Raw genomic sequence first — 22,818 nt, forward strand, 5'->3', positions numbered from 1 at the left:
GAAGATGTGAGTGTTTGGATTCTAGGTCACACTGAGGATTCTTCTAATATTACTGAAAGGTAGTTGATGAGATTATCTAATTCATGCACGTATTGGTTTTCCCAACGATTAACTCAAAATTGTACAACTTGAAGTGAGATGTAGAAATGGTAACTCGATGGTGACAAATTTAACTTCACAATATTATTGCCCACACAGTTTAATGCTTATACACAATCTACGGTCACCCCGTATTGCCCAAGTCAATTCTGTATGCCCTACGAGATATAAACAGACACATGATACACATACCATCCTGGAGAAGCCTACCAGGAAGTCAGTGAGACCGAATTCACAGACAGAAAGGAATTAGAATGCACTAGAAGACAATATAGACTCAAAAGATACGAATCATCTTGCTCCCATCCAGCCACTATTGTTACTCACATTTTTTTCCCAAAAAAAAAAAAAAAAAAAAAAAAAAAAACCAACTAAAGCCCCATTTAGTCTGTGAAATCTTTCCTGAATTTTCTAGCTCATAGTTTCCTCCCTTGTTTACTGGTTGAGTCATGTTTTATCAATTATCATATAGATGTTTGAATTTCAAAATTTGTTCAAATATTACCTGCTTTCCCAGCTAAATCATACATCTCTTGTTCAGGAACCATAGAGGATTGATTCGAAGGTTTTCAAAGCCAGACACTTTGTTTTGCACAATGGATACACTACTGATTTGTTTTCCTGGTGATCATTAAAATGATGACAATTGTTAGTGGCATATGAATTCATAGAATCGAGCAACCACAGGAAACATTGGTACGACGTTATGTTGCAGACACTCTGGATGTACTTGACTATGAGTTCCTTAAGCATAAGGATTATGGCTTTTTCACATGCATCCCGTGTTTCTGTCCTAGCAGGATACCTAACACAGAGCAATGTTTGAAGGAAAGTAGAAAGGGAAGGTGAATTGAAATAGAAAGGGATGGCCCCAGGTATTGAAGAATAGACTCAGATACATGAAAAAATGAGGAGTTCTAGACAAGAAGGACATCATCAACAAAAGAATAGTGGTTGAAGCTGGCAGCATGTGAGTATGTATATGTGTGTGTGAAACTATGTGGAAGCTATTCTAACTGGAACAAAAACTGCTTTATGACGGCACAGGACATTATGCTGAACAAGAAAGGTATTTTTCATGCTGTGGGGGTCATAGTGTGAAAGTTAGAATGAATAATTCAGAATTGGCACTGGAGGCACTGGGGCCATTACAGGTTCTTAAGATGATGAAAAGCATTTTTAGCAAAGTGACTTCGAAACAGCATCATTGCAAGGAGGAAGAGAAAAGAAACATTAAGGAAGGAAAATTGGTTTAGATACAATTGTGATAATGTAATCATGGAATGATGAGCTGGAACTATGTAGCAATGTCACCAAAATGGATTTTCCTTTTTTTAAATCATTGGGTTGATGATTAACTGAACTTTTAGAGAGAGAGACAGAGAGAGAGAGAGACAGAGAGAGTAAATATTCCCAAACTTCTAACTAGAAAGAGAGGTTGCTCTCACACATTGTGGTGTCATAAATGAAAATAAGTAGTGGAGGAAAATGAAAAATTTCATTTTGGACATGATTATTCTATATAGCATGAGATCATAAAAAGAAACATATAATAGAGATAAGACATGCAAATCTCTAGCTCTGTGCAGAGCACGGAGAAGGTGCTTAAGATGTTGAATTACTATTTTCATTAAGTAACTTAACATCTTTAGGTAATTATGTTTCCTAAGATACAAAAAGGCACATAAACTCCTGCTCTCATTACCACATTGTGAGAATACAATAAAATGGTGGTTGTTAGAACTTGTGGCTATTGTCTAATCTTATATTAAGTTATAAATTAGAGAGCAGAACAGAGGTGTGCATTTTTGCCTGACCCCCATAGAGGTGGTTTATCTCCTCTTTTTAGGGCCCTACAAAAGACTAGAGGAAGATCTCCTATATCCACCTTCAAATGGACGGAAGATAGCAAACTCTAGAGAATGCAGGATTTATGTTTCTGAAAAACAAACCATAGGGTTGGCTGAGCTTTCTTCTGTCAACCAAGCACCTCTGCTTTCCTCACTATAAAATAAGAACAAGACAACCTTTTTTCGATTTAACTGATTTGTTCTACAAGCTTCAGCAAACACAAGAAGAGGACTCTGAATAGGTTGTAGAGGGAGAAAGCGATGCTGAATGACAAGGATATATGGCTCTCTGAATTACAACAGATCTGCAAAGAAGTAGAATCATGTAGAAGGAAAATACCTGATCACAGGGGACTTTAATTAAAGGGGAGATACATTCAGGGCCACTTGGGTGGCTCAGTAGATTGAGCATTTGACTTTGGCTCAGGTCATGATCTCGTGGTTCATGAGTTCAAGCCCCACGTCGGGCTTACTGCTGTGAGCCTGTCAGCGCAAAGCCCGCTTTGGGTCCTCTGTCCTGCTCTCTCTGGCTCCCCAGCTTGTGCTCTCCCCAAAATAAATAAATATTAACAAATAAATGAAGGGAAGAAAACATTAGATAATGAGTAGGCATATGGAATCTGGAGTCAGACAGAAGAGAGTTCATCTTGAGATAAAACACAACTCCTAGCTATGTGGCCATGGGAAAATTGCAGAAGTCAGCTAAGCCCCAATTTGTAATATGAGGCCCAGAAGAGGACCCACCTACTAGAGTGAAGATATGACGACACGCAGGGTAAGTACCCAGTGAGCACTAGCTAACATTATTAAAAGGAAACAGCAGGAAAACTAGTCAGCACAAGGACAGCAGTCATTTCTAGTACAGAGAAAGAGAGAGAGAGAGAGAGAGAGAGAGAGAGAGAGAGAGAGAGATGGAGGGAGGGAGGGAGAGAGGAGACAGCAGCAAAGATAAGTAAAGAAGGAGAAATGAGACAAAAATGAGGGAGAATAAGGGAGAAAAGTGACAGGAAAAAAGTCAAAGAGCAACGGTAAAAGGGAACAAGGAAAGGATTCTTAAAATTAATACTTACAGTCTGCAATTTCCATACATTGTTCCTTTGTCATCGAAATGGAAGCAGGACACAATCAAATAGAATTCCGAATGAAACTGGAAACAAATGTTAATTGGAAGCTCACTGGAAAGCCAGGTTGGTGAGCAGAAGGGTAAGGGAGGAAAGTGCCTGGTGTTGGATATATGGGAATGGAATAAAAGAGTGAAATATGACTTTATCTAATCCTCTGTGTCTTCTTCTTCTTATTCCTATAGCCATATAAAAATGGTTGCTTAAATAATGTACAACATAAGCCTTCTTAGTCAAATATGGTTTGGCCTATATACACTGTTTTAAACAAAGTACACTTACATCATTAGGAATGGTGCTATAATACAAAGCAAAGATATTACATTACACCAGGAAACTGAAGTCCTGTAAAGCAGAGGCTGCATTCCAACAAACTAGCAAACCTTTTTTTATAATCCCTATTCATACACAATTCAGAATGATGTAATGCCAGGTTATATATCAACTAAACCATTCTTTTACTGAATCTCTCACCCAAATGCCTGAAAAATCTGTCTGGAGTTGATGGCATGTTGAAGAAATGAATTCAGTCTGTAGTGTATCTGTTATATATTACTACAGTTCTTCCACGAGGACCAAAAATAACTCAATTTAAGATGCTCATATTATGCTTAGGAAATGAATATTAACAAGGGATGCAAATTCACTGAGTTAGGACTTAATGCAATTTCCTTGTGAGTTAAGAAATCCTTGGGGCACCTGGGTGGCTCAGTGGGTTAAGCAAATGACCCTTCATTTCAGCTTAAGTCATGATCTCACAGTTGGTGAAATGGAGCCCCACATGCTGTTAGCACAGCCTGATTGGGATTCTCTCTCTCTCTTTCTTTCTTTCTCTCTCTCTCTCTCTCTCTCTCTCTCTCTCTCTCAGCCTTTCCCCCACCTGTGCTCTCTCCCTCTGTCTCTCAAAATAAATAAAGAATCTGTAGGGAAAAAAAGGAAATCATTCATATAGACTGGGATTTAGAGATTTAGTCGCCAAGAGATTTTTTTCAAGCTTTGAACGACAGTAAAAACTTTGTAAGACATGTACATTGAGGGTTGGTCACAGGAAAAATTATGTAGTCTCTGCAATTATATTTAATGACCGATCACCTTTCAACTTCTCTCCCTTCCTCATACCCAGATACACATACCCAGAGACTCATCTGTCTCTCCCTACACAGGACTTCCAACTGAGTCCCTACACTCTAGCTTTGGCTTTGACCCCTTCCTATAATATTATCTTTTATCTCAATACCCCCTACTCAGTTATTTGCTACTCAACGTGGTATAACAACAAATCAGGCTAAGGTGTTCCAGAACATTCGTGTATTGGATTCCTTTCTAGTTAACATATTTGAAATTGAAAGGTAAAGTTTTTTTGTTTTTTGGTTTTTGTTTTGTTTTTTGTTTTCTTCAGTGGTGGTGCTGTGGAGAAGATAGTTTTGTTAGATCATTTATGAAAAATATAGAGGACTCATTTCATAAAAGCCTTGTGTGGTTTGCTTTGATTATTTTATTCCACGTTGCATCAGGCAGTAATTCTGCCCAGTTTCGAGAGTTATTCTTTGCTCTCCATTCAAAGGAGTTATTCCAGAATCATATACTGTGCCACATACCCCATACTATGAGAGAGGTAGACACAAATCTTCCATGAGATAGCCAGACAATGATAATATTTTTGGCACTGTGTGTATACAGTTAGGGTTTTAATATTTAGTACTGACAAAGGCTACTCAGAAAATTCCCTATAATTAAGATATAGGTATATTCAGTAAATGACATTTTTACTTCTTAAAACACCCAGGTTCCCCTTCAAAAATATTCCACCTAATTTCTTTCTTCAGAGTTATAGAAGGTTTTCCTACTATACTTGTTATAGAAGGTTTGCCTAAACATTTAAAAATAAAATGGAAAGCACTAAAAAGACATTTAAAAAATGATATTCTGAGTTCTTTTTATAATTAATTAAAGTTAAGTAGAAAAACACAGACATAAATCAAAACCACTCATAATCTCACCCCACCGTATAGCTTCGTTATTTGATAAATACACATATATTTTTATAAGTAGCATATTTGTCTGTGTACATATATATGTATGTACATCTATATACATATGTGTGCATATGCAAACATAGCTACTTGCATTTTTTATCTTTTTTTTTTTCGGTTAACAATATATTGGCAATACTACCCTCTCCATTAAGTATTCTGCACTCCATTTTATTAGTTGCAGTGTTGTCCAAGCTATGGCTACACGTAATTTACTTAAGTAATTCCTTATTGCCAGACTGTGATAGAGCATCTTTCCTCTCTCTCTCTCTCTCTCTCTCTCTCTCTCTCTTTTCCTCTGCCCCTCACGCCTGCCCGTGCGCTCCCTCCCTCAAAATAAACATTTTTCAAATAAAGAAAGAAAAAGAAAGAAAGAAAGAAAGAAAGAAGAAAGAAAGAAAGAAAGAAAGAGAAATACAATGTTACCAATTCACAAGTATACCACAGTATATTGAACCCACCCCCAATACAGTCACATCGGGTGTTTTGAATTGTCTTTAAGTATTTTGAAATTTGAGGTAAGTTAGCAAACAAACCAACACTTGGCTCTCTGTTTTTCTCGCCAAGAAGTTGTAACAACCTGCGTACAAATCATCAAAGTTCATCTTTTCAGGACCCCACTATTCCCCCAAATCATCTCTAGCACGAAACCAAAACAGACTGAGAGAATGAGAATGAGAATAAGAGGGGTTTCAGTTCCAGATTTCTACACAGCTGTCACACGAAACTGGTTGCTGTTGTGGCAGGGGGACTCTCCCTTTGGGTATTCGACAGCACCTCAGACATTTATGATCACGTCTTTGCAACTGACCCCCTATGAACCAGCATGGACTCAAAAGCTCAAAACAAACAGGAAGTGCTTCTGATAGAACATGATGAAATTTAAATAGAATTAGCAATGTTCTTAAGTCCCACTTGGAAGCGTTTGAACTACCACAACCAAAGGTCAGTGTGGAACTGTGGGTCAGGTCCCACAAAATCAGCTCTCACGCATGGTGAGGTATAGGAAAGCCACAAAAGAGAGAAGAGGTTAAACAATTGTACTCTTGGCTGCCTTTTATCTTCTGGAATGGCAGCGTGAGTTGGGCTTTTTTTTTCCCCCTGTGAATTTATCATGCCCTTGGCATTTGCCTCATCAGACTGGCAAAGACCAGTCTCACTGGCAGGAAGGTCATAAACCTTTCTGCCCAGCCCTGATCATTGCACAAGCTTTCATGCAGCACCCTTGCCTGATTGCTTTGTTCCCACATTTCCACTCTGTTTTTTTAGGACCATCACCTTGTGACCAGAGAATTAACTTCTACTTCTTTTCAGATCTAGGCCCCACCAAGTGCCAGCTTCAATCTGAAATACTGGCCCCATGCTGGAAGGGAGTGATAATTCATATGAAATCAAGAGCAGAGAATGGGAACAGCCTTCTACAACATTCTAATGCCCCTTAATGATTTATCGTAAATGAATCTTCCATGAATGCATTTATCTTCTTTTTTTGCAACTGTATTTTATTTTTATCACTGCCTCACTTGCACTTGAATTGCCCAAAAACATCAGAAGCAGTAACTCAGTGTTGGCCTTATCAAAACTATATGTTTAACAGTGAAAACCCTAAACAGTCCATCAGTAGGTATGGAAACAACAAGGCTTTTGGGGTAAATTATAACTTGGGGCAATCCCAGCTTCCCTTCTTGAGGCCAGCAGACCATCAGGCAAGGGCCTTCACCTCTTGGAGCTTCAAATTAATCTTAATGTTACCAGGATTGGTAACATTTGTTTTTCTGGGCTGTTATAAGGAGTTCATCATACAATAATGTTTAAGACAGCTCCGCTGGTAGTCAGTGATTTTTGAGTTTCCCCTACTTTTTTTTATCACCGTGAGTTGTGCTGCTCTCATTTAAAAGTGCTTTCTATTTCAAAAGGGTTCTTGCTGATGCATCAAATGCATATAATAACCAGTAACTATCCCCCTTAATATTTGGAGAACATCATTATAGTATTTATCTTTTATATAAGGCGCACATACCCAATGTGTCTCATTATGGTCACAGAAGTATTGTCATTGAATCATACCTCCTTCTGAAGGAAAACCACATTCTCAGTATCTCTCTCTCTCATTCTCTCTCCAATGTAGCAATGCTAGTTAATAGCTTAAGAAGGCTAACTTTCAACTGTCTAGTACTGCTCTTAAGTTGTAAGACTAAGATCCGCAATTCTAATATGGGGAGTTCTTGAGTTTTAACACCCAAATAATGTTAATTCATGTGTCTCTTTACATAGAATCTTGGCGATCTTTTTAAAATTAAAAAAAATATATGTAAAAACTTGTATTCCTCATTCTCTTTCTCCCAAGACTACTGGAAGGCAGTTCTACCTTTCATTTATACTTGTAACACCAAGACTAAGGAGAAGCTAGATACCTAGATATGGGCGAGGAATAATGTATTCAGAAGGCCTTGCCAGAAATGGGCATTGATCATGAAGTCAGGGTATTCGAGTGGGTATTTTACACCATGTGCCACATCTGTGGGTTAAAACCCTTGCAGAAACTCACAGTTCTCTCTAAACTTCTTAGATATCATCTTCTCTGTGAGTGTTCAACATTGCTTTACTCTACCCTCACTGGGCTTCTTATTCAATGTGTTTGGTTTCCATGCTGTGTAAAAACCAATTTTTCAAATGATATCTGTGGAGTCATTTTCAAAGCAAATTCATAAGATTACCTCTAAACTAAGACCTAGAAACAGCATTCTTTTTTTTTTTTTTTTTGGCCTTTCATGTTTGTCTTGAATTTATACTATATATTGTAAGAGCCCACCTCAAATTCAATGTTAGATATCATCAAGATATTTGGTAAAAGATGTCAAATGTTGATTATAGGAATTATGCCTTTGACTATGACACTGTATTGCAGGATAAGGGTGTTTCTGATCAAAGTTTTCTAGCCTATAAAAGCATATTAAAAATATCTAATAGCTATTATTATCTAACTCACAGGTGATGATTAATAAAGGAGTAAACTAGACTATCATTTAAAAGATATAATTATTTATTTTTGAGAGACAGCACAAGCAGGGGAAGGACAAAGAGAGAGAGGGGGGACACGGAATCTGAAACAGGCTCCAGACTTTGAGCTGTCTGCCCAGGGCCCTACGCAAGGCTCGAACCCATGAACCGTAAGGTCATGACCTGAGCCGAAGTTGGATGCTTAACTGACTGAATCACCCAGGCGCCCCTAGACTATCATTTTCAATATTTGTTGCCTGATGGAGGGAAAGTCTGTTGTCTGTTTCTTCCCTATGGGTTTCGCTGTGGATTCCAGTTCTTTCTTATTATTCATGGTCTCATGTCTGAGATGAACCCCCAAGATCCAATGCCATTCCACAGTGTTATGGGTTGAAATATGACCCCCTGCAAAAAAAGATATGCTGAAATCCTAACTCAGTGCTACCTCAGAATGTGACTTTATGTGGGAATAAGGTTCTTGTAGTTTTATTTCTATTTATTTATTTATTTATTTATTTATTTATTTATTTATTATTTTTTTTAGAGAGAGAGGACACAAATGAGGGATAGACGCAGAGAGAGAGAGAGAGAGAGAGAGAGAGAGAGGGAGAATCCTAAGCAGGCTCTAGGCTCAGCATGGAGTCCAACACGGGGCTTGATCCCATGACCCTGAGATCATGACCTGACCCAAAATCAAGAGCCAGACAGACACTCAACCAACTGAGTCACCCAGATGCCCCAAGGTTCTTGTAGTTTTAATTTGCTAAGTTAAAATATACTGGAGCAGGGTGGGCCCTTCTTCTAGTGTCCTTAGAAGAAGAGAAAAATTTGGACTCAGACACAGAGAGAAGACAGCCATGTGATGTTGGAGGAAGAGTCTGGAACTATGTTGCCACATGCCAATACTTGGACAACAAAAGCCGGAAGAGGTGAGGCAGGACCGTTCCCTAAGGCTTTAGAGAGAACAAGGCCTTGTCCACATCTTGATTTTGGACTTCTCGTCTCCAGAACTGCAAGACAGTACATTTCTGTTGTGTTAAGCCGCTCAGTTTATGGTATTTGGTTACGGCAGCCCCCTAGGAGACGGCCACACACAGTTTTATGAATTTCCGAATCATCCTGCTTTTGACTTTGGTACACGTTTCCCCAATTATCACTTTGCCCAACCTTCAACCCACAAACTGCACTGCTTTTTTCTGACTTTGAATTTCTATTTCCTTTCTTAACTGTAATTAATGATCATCCTCCAATATTTTATGAACCGGAGGTGTACTGGGAGCACCTTTCAGGAGCAGATTGTTAAATTTGGGGGAATTTTGCAAGTGGATTGCTAGACTTAGCCATTATTTCAAAAATTACACTGTGTAAGCTTTAAGTTAGGTAACTTATGCTAAAACAAAGGGGATAAGTAATCAAAATGCATCTCTTCCTAATAATTTGACTGCATTTTACTACCATCTATACTCTATGCATCTATGGGGCTATTTATGTCTCATGCATCTGTATGGTAGAAATCCTATTATAATGCTGTGCTGGGACCCATCTTTTCTCAACTCACACTGGAAGCTTGAAATCAGCCATGGTGGGAGTACTTACACCAGGAGAACTATCGAAAGCTACAAATCGGTTATTTTTCCATTTGCAGAGAGCTAGGTATAAACATTTACCAGCACGCCTTTGAAACAACCCACAAGTCCACTCTAGAAGCCAACCTGGATGGCTACGGAGGAACTGACCAAGGCTAGCTTCACCGAAGAGATCACTCTTCTGGGCCCTGCTTGGCACCTTTCAGTAGGAATTCAGAAAAGCATGGAAAGAAAGTAAAAGCAAATAAAGGGCTCCATTACAAATAATGAAGGCAGAGAGATTTGACAGGGATTGTCGAGAGGGGATAAGGCAGACTTAGATGCTGGTGACCTACTTTTAGTATTGTCTCCTAAATCTCCAGGGAAGTGTTTAGCTGTGATTATAAATATTAATTAGATTCCAATCAGAGTACTATTTAAAGGATCTGTGCTCCTGAGGGAGAGACATTTTAGATAGGCAGATAGATAGATAGATAGATAGGGCAATATACACGGAATAAGATGTGTAAACTGCTCAGGGTGGTAATAAACTAGATGATTCTACTTAGTAAAACAGACCCAACCCAGCTACAAAATTATAGGTGAATTAAATGGCCATAAGCAGGCAGGGTAAAGTCTTCACAGCTTTAACAGATATCTAATTCCACTGTGTGTGGATAGGCTCAACATTCTTTAGTTTTGCGATGACATCTTCCTTGTTAAGCAGTTCATCGGCCCAACAAAAACATTTATAGGAACAGCAGCTCTCCACATTTAAAGCAGAAATTCAAAGAATCTGTTACCCATGAAATAGCTACTTCCTAAAATTCTTAAGCGTAATTTGAGGCTGTTAGCTGGAGCTATTATCCTGCGCTGTGGGAAGTGGAGTCTCAGGTTAGAGACTGTGCCCCAGCGCTTGAACTCTCTGCCAGCAAGAGTTGGGAAAGCTGCAAACTTTCAATCAGTGCCAGAGAGAAGGTGAGAGGCCTTTTTTTTTTTTTTTTCTTTTAACCACAATGCCAGCAGCAGATTAAGGAGTGGCATTACTCACACCACGCAAGGGCTGGCTGAGTCTACTTGGGCTGAAAGTAGTGCGTCCCCTACCAGGAAGCCTTCTCAGTGTGCACCACATCAGTCTGCTTCTGTGACTGAGGCATTCTTTGAGAACCTGTCATCTGGGTCCAACAGCGTTCCTATTTAATTAGCCACTAAGTTTCTTTTTGTTTTGGTTGGCTTTGTTTTGTTCTGTTTGCACTGACAAACAAGAGGCTCCCTTTCCTTTTCAATGAGCACAATCCAACTAGGAAGGAAAGTCTCTTCTTCTCCTCCACAGTTTAATCCTCATTCTCAGATTTCCTAGGCATTCTAAATAGAAAAAGAGAAAAAGAAAAAGGCCAATCCAGGTCACATTTACGGCAGTCAGAAAAAGAAGCATGAAAATCTAAAAAGTTAGATCACAAATAGGATGAGAACTATCTTTATAATTTTACTTTTCAGTAGATCAGGCTCAGGGAACCAGGCGCTGGTTGGAGATGGACAGGAAAGAGCAGGGAGGGTATGCTGTTATGAGTGACAGCTGGGGAAATAGGAAAAGGTTATCCAGAGAGGTTTCCCTCCCCCCCCATTTCTCTCTGTTCTTCCTCTTATTCGTGATGACCTCACTCCCAGTCCAGATTCCCATCTTAGACCCACCACTGCCAGTTCTCAACAGCTGATTCCCCAGATCAAGATGTGCAATGAATCCACGGGGCTAACATACAAGGTTAGCAAGTGGTTCAATGTCTCATGCCTTTTTTTTTTTTTTTTAATGATAGGAGAATCTTGCAAACAAAAAATATTCTCAAGACCCAAAGGTTTTGTTTGTATGTTTTGTTTTGTTTTTAAAGACCCTTTTTTTTTTTTTTTAACTTTTTGGGTAAGGAATGTCCTCATACCAGACCACATAAAAGTTAACACAACCTGTAAGAAGCCTAGTAAGGGTCCTGGGATTCTAATGTGTTTTGAAAATTAGCATTTTGACATTAGAATGTGTCTATTTTATTTTTTTACTTTTTAAAGTATTTGTTTTGGGGAGGGAGTGCACGTACTCGCTTGGGGGATGGGGGGGGCAGAGAGAGAGGGAGACAGAGAATCCCAAGCAGGTTCCACGCTGTCAGTGCAGAGCCTGGGGGCACAGGGCTCAAACTCACAAAGGGTGAATTCATGACCGGAGTGGAAATCAAGAGTCTGAAGCTTAACAGACTGAGCCACCCAGGCGCCCCCAGAATGTCTCTATTTTAAACTAAAATGTTATAAACCATTAAACTGAGAAAGCTGGAAAGGCTCAACATAACTAAGCTTTTCTTAAAATTTCTACCTTTGTTGTATATTCCACTAGTACAAAGTATTACTTTACATACAGGTTTTTTTCTTAACGAGGCCAGATTTATTTTGTAAACAAGAACCAAAAAGGGGGGGTGACTATAGAGAGACATTTCATGTTTCGTAAACTATAGGAAACATTTATGTTTCATAAATTACAAGAAAAGTATAGCATGCCTTTGTGAGTTATCAGACTCTGGTCCTTCTTTGCCTTGGAGGGTTTTCATCTGGCTGTAAACTGGACCTACCGTCTTTCATATTTTATCAGACCTTACCAAACTTTCAATTCTAGTTTCCTCCAGTATCTGGCAGTAACGTTCCAAATGAGTGTTTTCATTTCTTCTCCCACCCTCCGGTGGTACAGCTACTGAGAACAAGAAGCTGACTACCCAGATCCTTAAGGGCATGCTACGTTATCTTCTATCTAAAGAAGTCATACAAGCTGAAGCTGGACACATACAGGGCTTATTTTTACTTTCAGAGAAGGTTTCTCTGCAGACATTCAAAATGAAAACATACATACATACGTACATACATACATACAAGTTTTCTATTTCTGAGTTTTATCAACCTCAGTATCAAATACCAGCTTTACTGTCCGTGACTCACAGCAAAGGAGGTGTTTGGTTTTTGTACAGTTACACTGATAATTTGACAATACACTTTTTAATTGACCAAGTACAAGCTAAACTATTGCGTTTGTAAAGCTATTCCTCTGGGCCCACCCTGTGCTGAACTTTGTGAGGGTTTGAAAACAACAACAGCAACAACAATGCACAAACTGCTCTTGAGGGAAGTACAAACCTTCCTGGATTATATGTCCATCCCAGTGCGGTTCTTATCTGATGAGTTTGTGGTTTTCCAAATTCAGGGCAAAGCACGTTGCTTTATCAGTGAGTTGAGATTTAGCATTGTTCTCCTTTGATTTCGTGAATGGTTGTTCCAACTTTAAAATGGGCCACTAAATTTACAACTGTTTTCTTCATTCATTTTTAAGAGTGAGAACTAACACACCAATTTCTGGCATGCTGATAAGAGAACTTTAGCAATTTTCTCCCTGGCGTGAAATATTTCATTCTGAAGGCCTGTGTTGTCTATCCTTATCACTCCTAGATGAGGCTCTACAAGAGAACAAACTCTGAGATGGGATCTGCCTACGTGCCAAGTATAAAACCCGAGCGATGTTTGGGAATGGAGCCCACGAAGGACCAAGAACACAAGTAATTATTTGTCCCCCCCAAATAGAGGAGCCCATATTTTCAAATATCCCAAAGGAACCCCCAAATCAGCCTACTGAATTGGAAAGAGTATCCTCTAATTGAAGATCATTCACACAAACTCGATATTGAGTCCAACCTATAATCCACGTAGCCCATGGCAATTTACTGGGTAGTTTCTTATATATAGATTATAAGCTTTGGGTATCTTCTGAGTAGTTGAAAAATATAGCTAAATTATCAAACACAACGTTTCACTAGCTCTGTTCAGTACTTTTTTTCCCCCCGATTAAAAGTGTCTCAGTAACTTCAGCCTTTTAAAATCCACCCCTACCTCCGCACTCGTCTAAATTATTCTGGCTACGTAAGTCTTCACTTCCGGCAGTGAAATACTGTAACATTTGGTAAGGTAATTCACTTTGGCCGGGCATTCTCACTGAACTTATGGTGAAACAGTTTCACTTTTTACTAGCGTACAAGTAGAAAAGGCTTCTTTCTAAAGGTAGACTTTTGTTGTGTGGGAAGATCGGGGGCGGGGAAGGACGGTCCATTTCAACTCATTCTTCTCCCTCTGACTTCTGTTAACTGTTTTAAAGGTTCTGGCTACCAGGCGACCTAACACCCCTATGAGGTACTTCGACCTAAAGCGGTTCGCTGAAACTCCTACTAACAGCAGGGCTGGGAACATTTCTATTGCTCTTCTTGCCTGGGATATACGGTACAAGGGTTGGCCTTGGTTTGGTCCACCTGCCAGCGGAGTTTAAAGTTTCCAAGGCTCAGAAGAACACAATGACTGGGACCAAACTGCCTAAATGAGAAGAAGGGAATTTCTGCTGCAAGGAGAAAGCCGTTAAACTCCCGCTAAGCTAACCACCTCTTTCACGCGGCCATGCACACGACCGACCTCCTCTTTCACTGACCAGGGATTATTTCTGCCAATCCAGGATATCCCGAAAGCTTGGAGACATATGGCTGGAAAATGAAACGACCCCGGAGTATGGCCACATCTTACTTTGTGTCGCGTGGTACCAGATGGGCAATCAGTGAATGAGGCAGAGATGTGAACGGACAGTTTTATCATGTGAATTTTCCCCCCCATAACGCCAACAACCAGACTTCGTTTTCCCTCTCACTTCTTTGGTCTTATAATACTCGGATTTTCTCCTCTCTGCAATATCAATTGACTCAACTTTGCAGTGGGGTGGCCAAAAGGGAAGAGGATGAAGCGATCTCTAAAATCTTAGTAAGTGTCGGGGGAGCCACAGCACCCGGGAAACTGCGGCTGCGACCCGCCTCGTCCTGTGCGGATTTCAGGGTTGGTAACAGCGCAAGCGGTTATGGAGCGGACGGTGCACTCCATCCGCCGCCGAGGATAGAGACCCGGGCGCCGGGAGGGGTCGGTTCATTTCGCCGCAGCCTCGGAAGCCGCGGCCGCCTCTCCTCCGCTGCGTTTCATTACCATTATCCTCGTTCTTGAAAAGTCATGGAAGACGGCCCGCTGCCAGACCTCAGAGACATCGAGCTGAAGCTAGGGCGCAAAGTACCCGAGAGCCTAGTGCGCTCGCTCCGTGGGGAGGAGCCGGTTCCCCTGGAAAGGGACAGGGACCCCTGCGGGGGGAGCGGCGGCGGCGGCGGCGGCGGCGGCTGCAGTAGCAGCAGCAGCAGCAGCTGCAGCCTCCCCCCCTCCCTGTCGTCGTCCTCCTCGTCCTCTCCAACCTCTGGCTCCCCACGTCGTAGCCACTGCAGCGCCCTGGAGAGGCTGGAAACCAAGCTGCACTTCCTCAGGCGAGAGATGGTGAGTGCGGCGCGCCAGCTGTGGGAATGAGGGCCCCGCCGGAAGGTGGGGCGATCGGAGGAGGGGGGCGCGGGGAGAGGGCGGCGGACGCTGCAGAGCTGAGGGCAGGGCGCGTGGGCAATCCGGGGGGCAGAGGAGCGCGCGGGGGGCGCGCGTCTGGAGACTTGTTTACCCCGGACTTTGCTCGGCCAGGGTTTGCTAAGACGGCAGAGCCTGCTTTGCTCTGTGTACTCTGTGATAGCGCCGACTCCGTGCTGCAGACCCTGACCGTGTAGCTGCCGGTCCGCGGCCTCCCGCGCACCCTGCCCGCCGAGGGTTTGCAGTTACTAAGCCAGTCTGTGGGCTGCTGCGTGCCGTTCAGACTGTCGGTTCGAAAGGTGGCTCCATCCTTTGCACCCACAGCAAAAAGGACTTCCTGGTTTGCCGAGAGGTGGCGAGGCAGGGTCTCCACCGGCGCTCCTTCCTGGCTCACTCTTGCACCCACTACCGCCCCCGCCCAGTGGTGCGGCAGCCGCAGCTGTTCCAAGGCCACCGTTCAGCTGATTCTCCACAGCTGGCTTTGAAAACAATGGCCCACTCGTCCTTGATGTCCTTAGGAATAGCTTGTTTCACTGTTTTGATCCTAGGGAGCAGGTGATCCCCAGGCCCAGGGATTTGCTAACGACCACTTCCTACCCTCTCCCCCTACCCCCACCCCAGTCCTCAAGCTGCAATTGTTTTCTGTGATGCTTGCAAACATTACCTTAAGAGTAAGACAATGAGACTAGTACAGGGTCTGAAAATACTTGTCATTCCGGATGTTCTTAAACGGGCAAACTTTAGTGGCCCTGAGCTCTGGGGCCAGACACTTGGCCTCTGTGAACCTCAGTTTATTTATCCAGTGAACTGGTTGGAGGAAATAATTCCTTCCTAAATCGTTTGAAGAAAATGACAAAACAACAGCATTTTCTACCAGCTTGGAGCGGAGGGAAGTTGCCACAGTGGTCGCAGTCAACCAGGAGGATGGCAAGGATTTTCCACCTAAAGGATCCTGTCTCCTAGGGCCTTGCATTAAAAAGTAACCAGAGGTGTTTCCCCTGGTTCCTCTCTTTCTGCATTTGGAACACTCAAGAGGTAATAAATTCCACAGCATAAAGTAATCTTGGCGAATATATAAGGGTAAAAAGCCAGTCTTCAGAGATCATGTCCTGTGTTCAGAATTTTCACCGTGTTCTCTACATAAAGGTCCTAGGATATACACTCTAAAAACCTATCTTAAGATCTTTAAAGTTGGTCTACCTAATAACTGTAGTTTTATGTAGTTTTATGTTCTATTTTCTTCCTACTTGGAGTGTTCAGATGTTGAAAGCAAATCACACACACACACACACACACACACACACACAAACACACACCTATCCATGTATAGGCATATATATTCATGCATCATGTATATTGCAAATTATTATTCTGTTCATGTTTCACTGTCTAACACACAGGTTATATATCTTACTTCTTCAAAAAGTACTAAGCATTTACTGTGGGTAAATGGGTGCTGAAAATACAAGAGCTTGTCTACTTAGGGCTCTCAAATCTCTTGCACTCATTTGCCATTTATTATTTGTAGTAAATTAAGCCAAGTGTGTTGAAGAACTCCAGGGGGGGCGGGGATCTGGTTATTCTCAACCAAGGACACTTTCTAGACTTATCTGTTGTTCTTAATGAAAATACCATAAGTGCAGTAAGACTGTGTTTTCCCCAAACCAGAACTTGCTGTGTATGATCAGGGTGTATTAATAAATACATTTTTAAAAAGCAAACAGAAACCACAATGCTATCAGCAGCAGATTGCTACCTTGACTGTTTGTTATATTTTCTATGTTTAACATCAGGATCCACAGAATTCACGCCAGACAGATGTTTTGTGTTCAAATTTGTGCTCCACAAAGAAAATAACATTAGCCTTGGGAGTTTAGAGAAAAGATTGGGACAGGTATATTCCCCTGCCAGTGAGACCCTTTTCCCCCATTTTACATAACTCTTTTGGGTGGTAAAAACCCCAGCTTCAGCATATCTGGGAAGCAACAGATTTGTTTTTTGTGTCAACTTGGCAGGTTTGTTATAAACACTGAGCAGGTGTTCTGCTGTTCTGCCTGTCTCCTCCCCACATCCCCATGTGGAGAAGTTAGGGATAGAGTGGAATATGACTTCTTAATTGTGATTTCTTATGTGCTTTTCTGCCCTATACTATGTGCACTGAGTTAACCTCCTTGGTATTAAGCATGACCCCACATTTCATGTTTATTACTTTTAGTTCACACATTGTTCTTCTGGATTGTCTGGAATTACCAGGCTTTGGGCCTGCCCTTGGAACTCTCTCCCTAAGAAACACCTGAGCCATGCACAAACCTTTCTAGAGACTTCCAGGAGTTAAGCCTCCCTTCTTTTCCTGTTAGATGGTTGTGTATACCATTGACACAATATAGCATAGACTTGAAGGAAGGTAGTCTGAACACAAAGTTCTTTACATACACATGAGTTTATGTAGCTTCTCTCACCTCCTTTTATGCTTTCATGGATCATTTCCTTCTCTCTTATTTGAGACAGATTTTCCCAGTATGTGAAGTATTTTTATGTTGAATTTAGAGATCAGGAAATTTAACAATACAATAAACAAACACAGAGATATACCTCGGAAATTTCTAACGAGATTGGAAAGAGATGTCAGGCCTCTTGTACAAAGTCTGCCCAGTATGTGTTCACTACTTTTCTGTTCAGAGCGTTTTATTTATTTTTTTTAATGTTTATGTATTTGTTTTCAGAGAAAGAAAAAGTGTTTTTCCAATATATGTCAATAATCTCTGTCAAAACCTATGTTGCCACATTCTGGTTCCAGTCAGTTCTGGGTTATGTCAAGATGACTGCTAATCTTCACATGATACAATGCCATCATGAAAACTGCTATGGAAATACTATGTTCTAATTTCTATATTTTTGGGGTTTGTTCACATCACAGCTGTGTAATGCAGCAAATAGAATAAACAATCTCAAGCTAGTTACCGATCCTTTCTAGTACCCCACCAAGTTCCTCAAATCTTGCTTTAATAAAGTTTCGAGGCAATACCCAGGACTAGACACAAACACACGTATACTCAGACAAATGCATACATGATTATTAGCAGAACATAAATCAAAATGTCAAAGATTTTAAGAGTGGTAGACTTATATTTGGTTTTTGATACTTTCTCTCATGGATCGTTTCTAATTCCCTCCACCCCCCGTTCAATGGCTTGCTGACTTTGTAATAAACAGTTATATTCTCTCGAAAAAAAAATTCATTAAATTAACTTCGCAGTTGCTTAGGATATGCTTCAGAGTAGGCTAGGAGATTTCTTGTTCCATACATGTTGATCTATAGATCACTTGTTCTATAATTTAGTCATCTTTCATAACTTCACAGTTTCAACAATATTTTTCCTATTTTATCACTTAGCTATTTTTTAAAGTTAGACAAAAGTTTAAGCAAAACCCCTTATGTATGTAATTGAGAATCTGTACAGTGGAAGGCTCCTTCCTGGATGAGGTCACAAGTTAGTGGAAAAGATAAAATGGGAGTATCATTTGGCCAGAGAAAGATTGCAAACTACCAGGTCAGCAGATGCCCGATGCCATAGCAGAGATCAGGCTATCAGGGAAAGTGAGGAGATTTCTGACTGCGCCCCGGGCAAGGAATTGAAATTGCTGATAATGATACGAAGTAAGGGGCTTAATATTAGGGACAAAGACATCAAGGAGATGAGGAAATCTGATTCCTAACAGTGGCTTCTTCTGCGATTATGCACATGGAGTGTCATTATACTTACCTAAACCTGACAAACAAATCTTGTTGAAACATGTTTCCTTACACAGTGGCTCGAAAATTGACAGAAGTGAACACAAAGGCACTCGTGTCATTCTGCTAGAAACACATAGACACAATTTAGAGAATTTATACCTACCTTGAAAACAGTGACATTTCCAAAACCTGATGGAGCCCCGCCCTGTACCTAGGAATGTATGTTGAATTACTGGCACATACCTGAAGAACACTTTCTGACCAAAGAGAATTCCTTTCCATTGCACTCAAGTTGCACAACCATACTGCCCTGATACTGTGAGAGACCACAAATATTGTGAGATTTTTTTTTTTTTAAGACAGATTATGTCCACTTCCATGACAGCACAAAAACCATATACTTAGCTTTCCATTTTGTAGTTAATAAGTCACAATTAAAAGAATTTGTCACATTTTTTTTAATGTTTACTTATTTTTGAGAGACAGAGTCTGAGCGGGGGAGGGGCAGAGAGAGAGAGAGAGAGAGAGGGAGACACAGAACCTGAAGCAGGCTCCAGGCTCTGAGCTGTCAGCACAGAGGCAGATGCAGGGCTTGATCTCACGAAACATGAGATCGTGACCTGAGTCGAACTCAGATGCTTAACCGGCTGAGCCACCCGGGCGCCTGATTTCTGGTTTTTTAAATACTGCTTCTGAAATGGGGATTTATGGCTGGAGTCTCTGGAGTCCCTGAGTACTTGTTACATTCTTGTGGTGTTTTTGTTTTTTTTTTTTTTTCTTTGAAGGATGTTCCTTTTATTTTTCTTTAGAGGTTATTCTTCACTACTCAAGTGGTAGGCTTCTGGTTTGGTGGAATCTTCATGGGTTTGGACCTAGACAAGCTGGGACTCTGGCCAAGTCTAGAGCAAGTCAAGATACAAACCAGGAGAGCCCAGCCGGCTGCCAAGGCCCTGTACCCTCTCCCTCTGGAGACTCTTAGCCCATCTTCCCAGACGGAAGGCCTGTCTAGCCCTCAGTGGCTCTCTTTCTGCTTTTGGCTTTGTGCGTGGCATTGAGAAAGTTATATAACCACTCAAGGATTCCGCTTTCTTGTTAACATAGGGAAAAAAAAATCTCTATGTAAGCATTGTAAGAATTCAATGAACTAATACAAGAAAATCAACAATTACATAGGCATTCAAATCAGTAAGGATGATGGCAGTAAGAGGTAGTATGTCAATGACACGGCTGTCCTGTTGATCTTCTACAAGTAGCTGCAGATGGGCAGTGTGGTTTGGGGACTGATTAAAGTTTAAGCATCTCCTCTGCTTGACTATCACAACACCTCCCGCGTCACACGTTCCAAGGAGACACTATATTTCTGTATAGAAGTGAAAAAGAAATACGTGAGGCCTTTCCCTAGCTTCAGTCCGACTGAAATGTCGATTTTGATTTCAGACTCAACATTTATGAAGCACGTGCTGTGAACTAAGCCCTCTGCAGTGTGTGGGTAGCCTAGGCTAAGGAGCTGTAAGAACCTAATTTTGGGGTTAGCCTAGGAAGTCTGAGAACAGAGACTAGTATTTGGTTCGTTAACAACAAAAGCTTTCTAATGGGCAAAGCCCCATGCATTCTATATGTATCATCCCAGTGAAACCTTATAATAATCTTAACTAAATATAATTTTCATATCTACGTTGTAGGTAAAGCGTTGCAGATAATTGTCAATGCTCAAGACACAGTAAAGAGACGAGCTAGGTCAAGGTCAGAATCTGAGCTTTAAACCATGATTGTGCTGTTACTTCTCATGCTTCGGAATATCTTGATGCCCATGGTGACACCCGAGATGATATACTCTTCCAGATTTTTAAAACTTTAAACATGTTAAACTATGTGTTTATTTACTGTGGGCTCCCTCTCACGAGTAACATCCATAGACCATCCCTGTGTCAGACTTGGATGACTTGGATCCAAGGCTTGGATGAACACATCCAAAAGTCACCTGGTTCCCAGCAACTGTACCCTTCCTGTCACCAATATCTTCATAAATACCTCCTCCCACTCCACAAATGCTGCTAGGGAAGGATTCTCTGGACCAGTTCAAGACCAGAGCTCAGGAGTGGAACTCAACAGTGTTCATGACCTACACTTTTAAACGCTTCCAACTGGTCGCATTTTGGTTCTCTGAGAGATTCTGTTCAGGATGAGGTTGGATCTTAGGTAACCCACTAGAAAGAACCAGAAAACCGGGAATTGTGACACCATCTTGTGTCCATTTGAGCAGCACCTTCGGATTGCCGTTCTTCTGACAGGAGCTCTGTGATCCTATGTTTCTGCGGTGGTACCAGTTGCACAGCACTGTGCTGGGACTTCCCACGTTGGGTGGCTGAACCGCACTGATCCAGATGGAGCCCAATGTAAATTGTATTGATAGATTTCACAAGAAACAAGGTTATGTTTTCAAACATACATTTCAAACACCTCAGTCTAAGACTTAAAAATAAAACCTGAATAATTCATTTTTTAAATGTTTTTTATTTATTCTTGAGAGAGAGAGAGAGGGAGGGAGGGAGGGAGGGGCAGAGAGAGAGGGAGACACAGAATCTGAAGCAGGCTCCAGGCTCTGAGCTGTCAGCACAGAACCCAACGCGGAGCTCGAACTCAGTCTGCAAGATCATGACCTGAGCCAAAGTCGGACGCTTTACTGACTCAACCACCCAAGCACCCCAATTCGTTTTTTTAAAGGGGAATAAACATTGAGCTAGATTTTCATACATAGCTATTATTATGTTCCTTTTACAGAGAGGAAAACTATTGTTTCTGGGGCTGGGGTAGGGGGAGGTGAAATCATTTCACTAAGTCACTGTAAGTGGTTTCCCAGCCTTCCATTCAAACAAGAACCTCTGTGAGCCTGGTTATAGGCTGGATCCAATTCACTCCCAAACCCTACTGTGTCTATGTACCATGGAGAATGCCCGTTTATTACCAATGAACATTTTTAGAGAAATTTCATCATAGCCACCAATGGATCTTTTGGTATTCCTTTAAAAATGTTATTGCTTTCTTTTTTAGAAGTTAACATCTGTTTTCTCATTATAAGACTTCCAGAAATATATTATAAAAAGAAAAAAAAAGTGCCCTTTTACCTTCCCCCCAGACACCACACCTCCTCCTTATTACTCCACACCCCAAGGGAATCACTCATCTGCTGACAGTTTGGTGTGAATCCTCTCAGGTCTTTTTTTGTATCTTTGCCAGCATATAAATGGTACATATATGCTTACATAAATTTGGTGTGTGTGGATTGGATTTTGTTTTCCTTATTTTACATAATAATCTTTTATTATATTACCTGACATTTATTGGAGCGTTACGATATGCCAGTTAGCATTCTAAACAGGCTTGATGTATTATGGTATTTCTTTCTCACTCCTCACCCACTTTTGAGGTAGGCACTGTGGGATGTTAGGTAATATAAACAGATTCCTGACATCTTAAGGAATTTTTACCTAGGAGACACCTGGACGACTTAGTAGGTTAAGTGTCTGACTTTTGATTTTGGCTTAAGTCAGGGTCTAACGATCGGTTATGAGATCAAGCCCCATATTGGGCTCCGTGCTGACAGAGTGGAGCCTGTTTGTGATTCTCTCTGTCCATCTCTCGCTGTCCCTCCCCCCTGCGCTTGCTCTCTCTCACTCAAAAGAAAGAAATGAAAAATAAAAAAAAAAAAGAAATTTTTACCTGGTTAATTTTTATCTTATTCCTTCACTTTTATAAGCAACCTAATTAATTACTAATCAGAAAGAAAAGTAGTTACTTCACTTTTCATAATAACTGATTATCCAACTTGTAACAGTTCTTTTACAAAGTAAATTCTGCTCTTAGAAATCGGACTTAGACTAGTCTTCGATTTAAGAAATAACAAAGTCTTCCAATTGGAATGTACTCATCTTCAATCACATACTGCTTTTTTTAAAAAAAAAT

The 22,818-nt window shown here is 41.0% G+C and overlaps 1 protein-coding gene across 2 annotated transcripts in view; it reads left to right on the forward strand.

The window, feature by feature from the left end:
* Window positions 1-12,681: 12,681 nt before the first annotated feature.
* Window positions 12,682-22,818, forward strand: part of LURAP1L (leucine rich adaptor protein 1 like) — a 55,031-nt gene continuing 44,894 nt past the window's right edge. Inside the window, exons 1-2 of one of the 2 annotated variants that reach the window (XM_060609761.3) lie at window positions 12,682-13,748; window positions 13,843-15,041. In XM_060609761.3, the coding sequence (XP_060465744.2) occupies window positions 14,730-15,041 (312 nt within the window). In that variant the 5' untranslated portion in view covers window positions 12,682-13,748; window positions 13,843-14,729. Of the gene's footprint in view, window positions 15,042-22,818 lie in introns of both variants that reach the window. The other variant, XM_078436806.2, reaches the window with a different exon arrangement.

Source organism: Panthera onca, chromosome D4 (assembly GCF_046562875.1).
Source record: "Panthera onca isolate mPanOnc1 chromosome D4, mPanOnc1 haplotype 2, whole genome shotgun sequence".
In the NCBI taxonomy this organism is placed as follows: Eukaryota; Metazoa; Chordata; class Mammalia; order Carnivora; family Felidae; genus Panthera; species Panthera onca.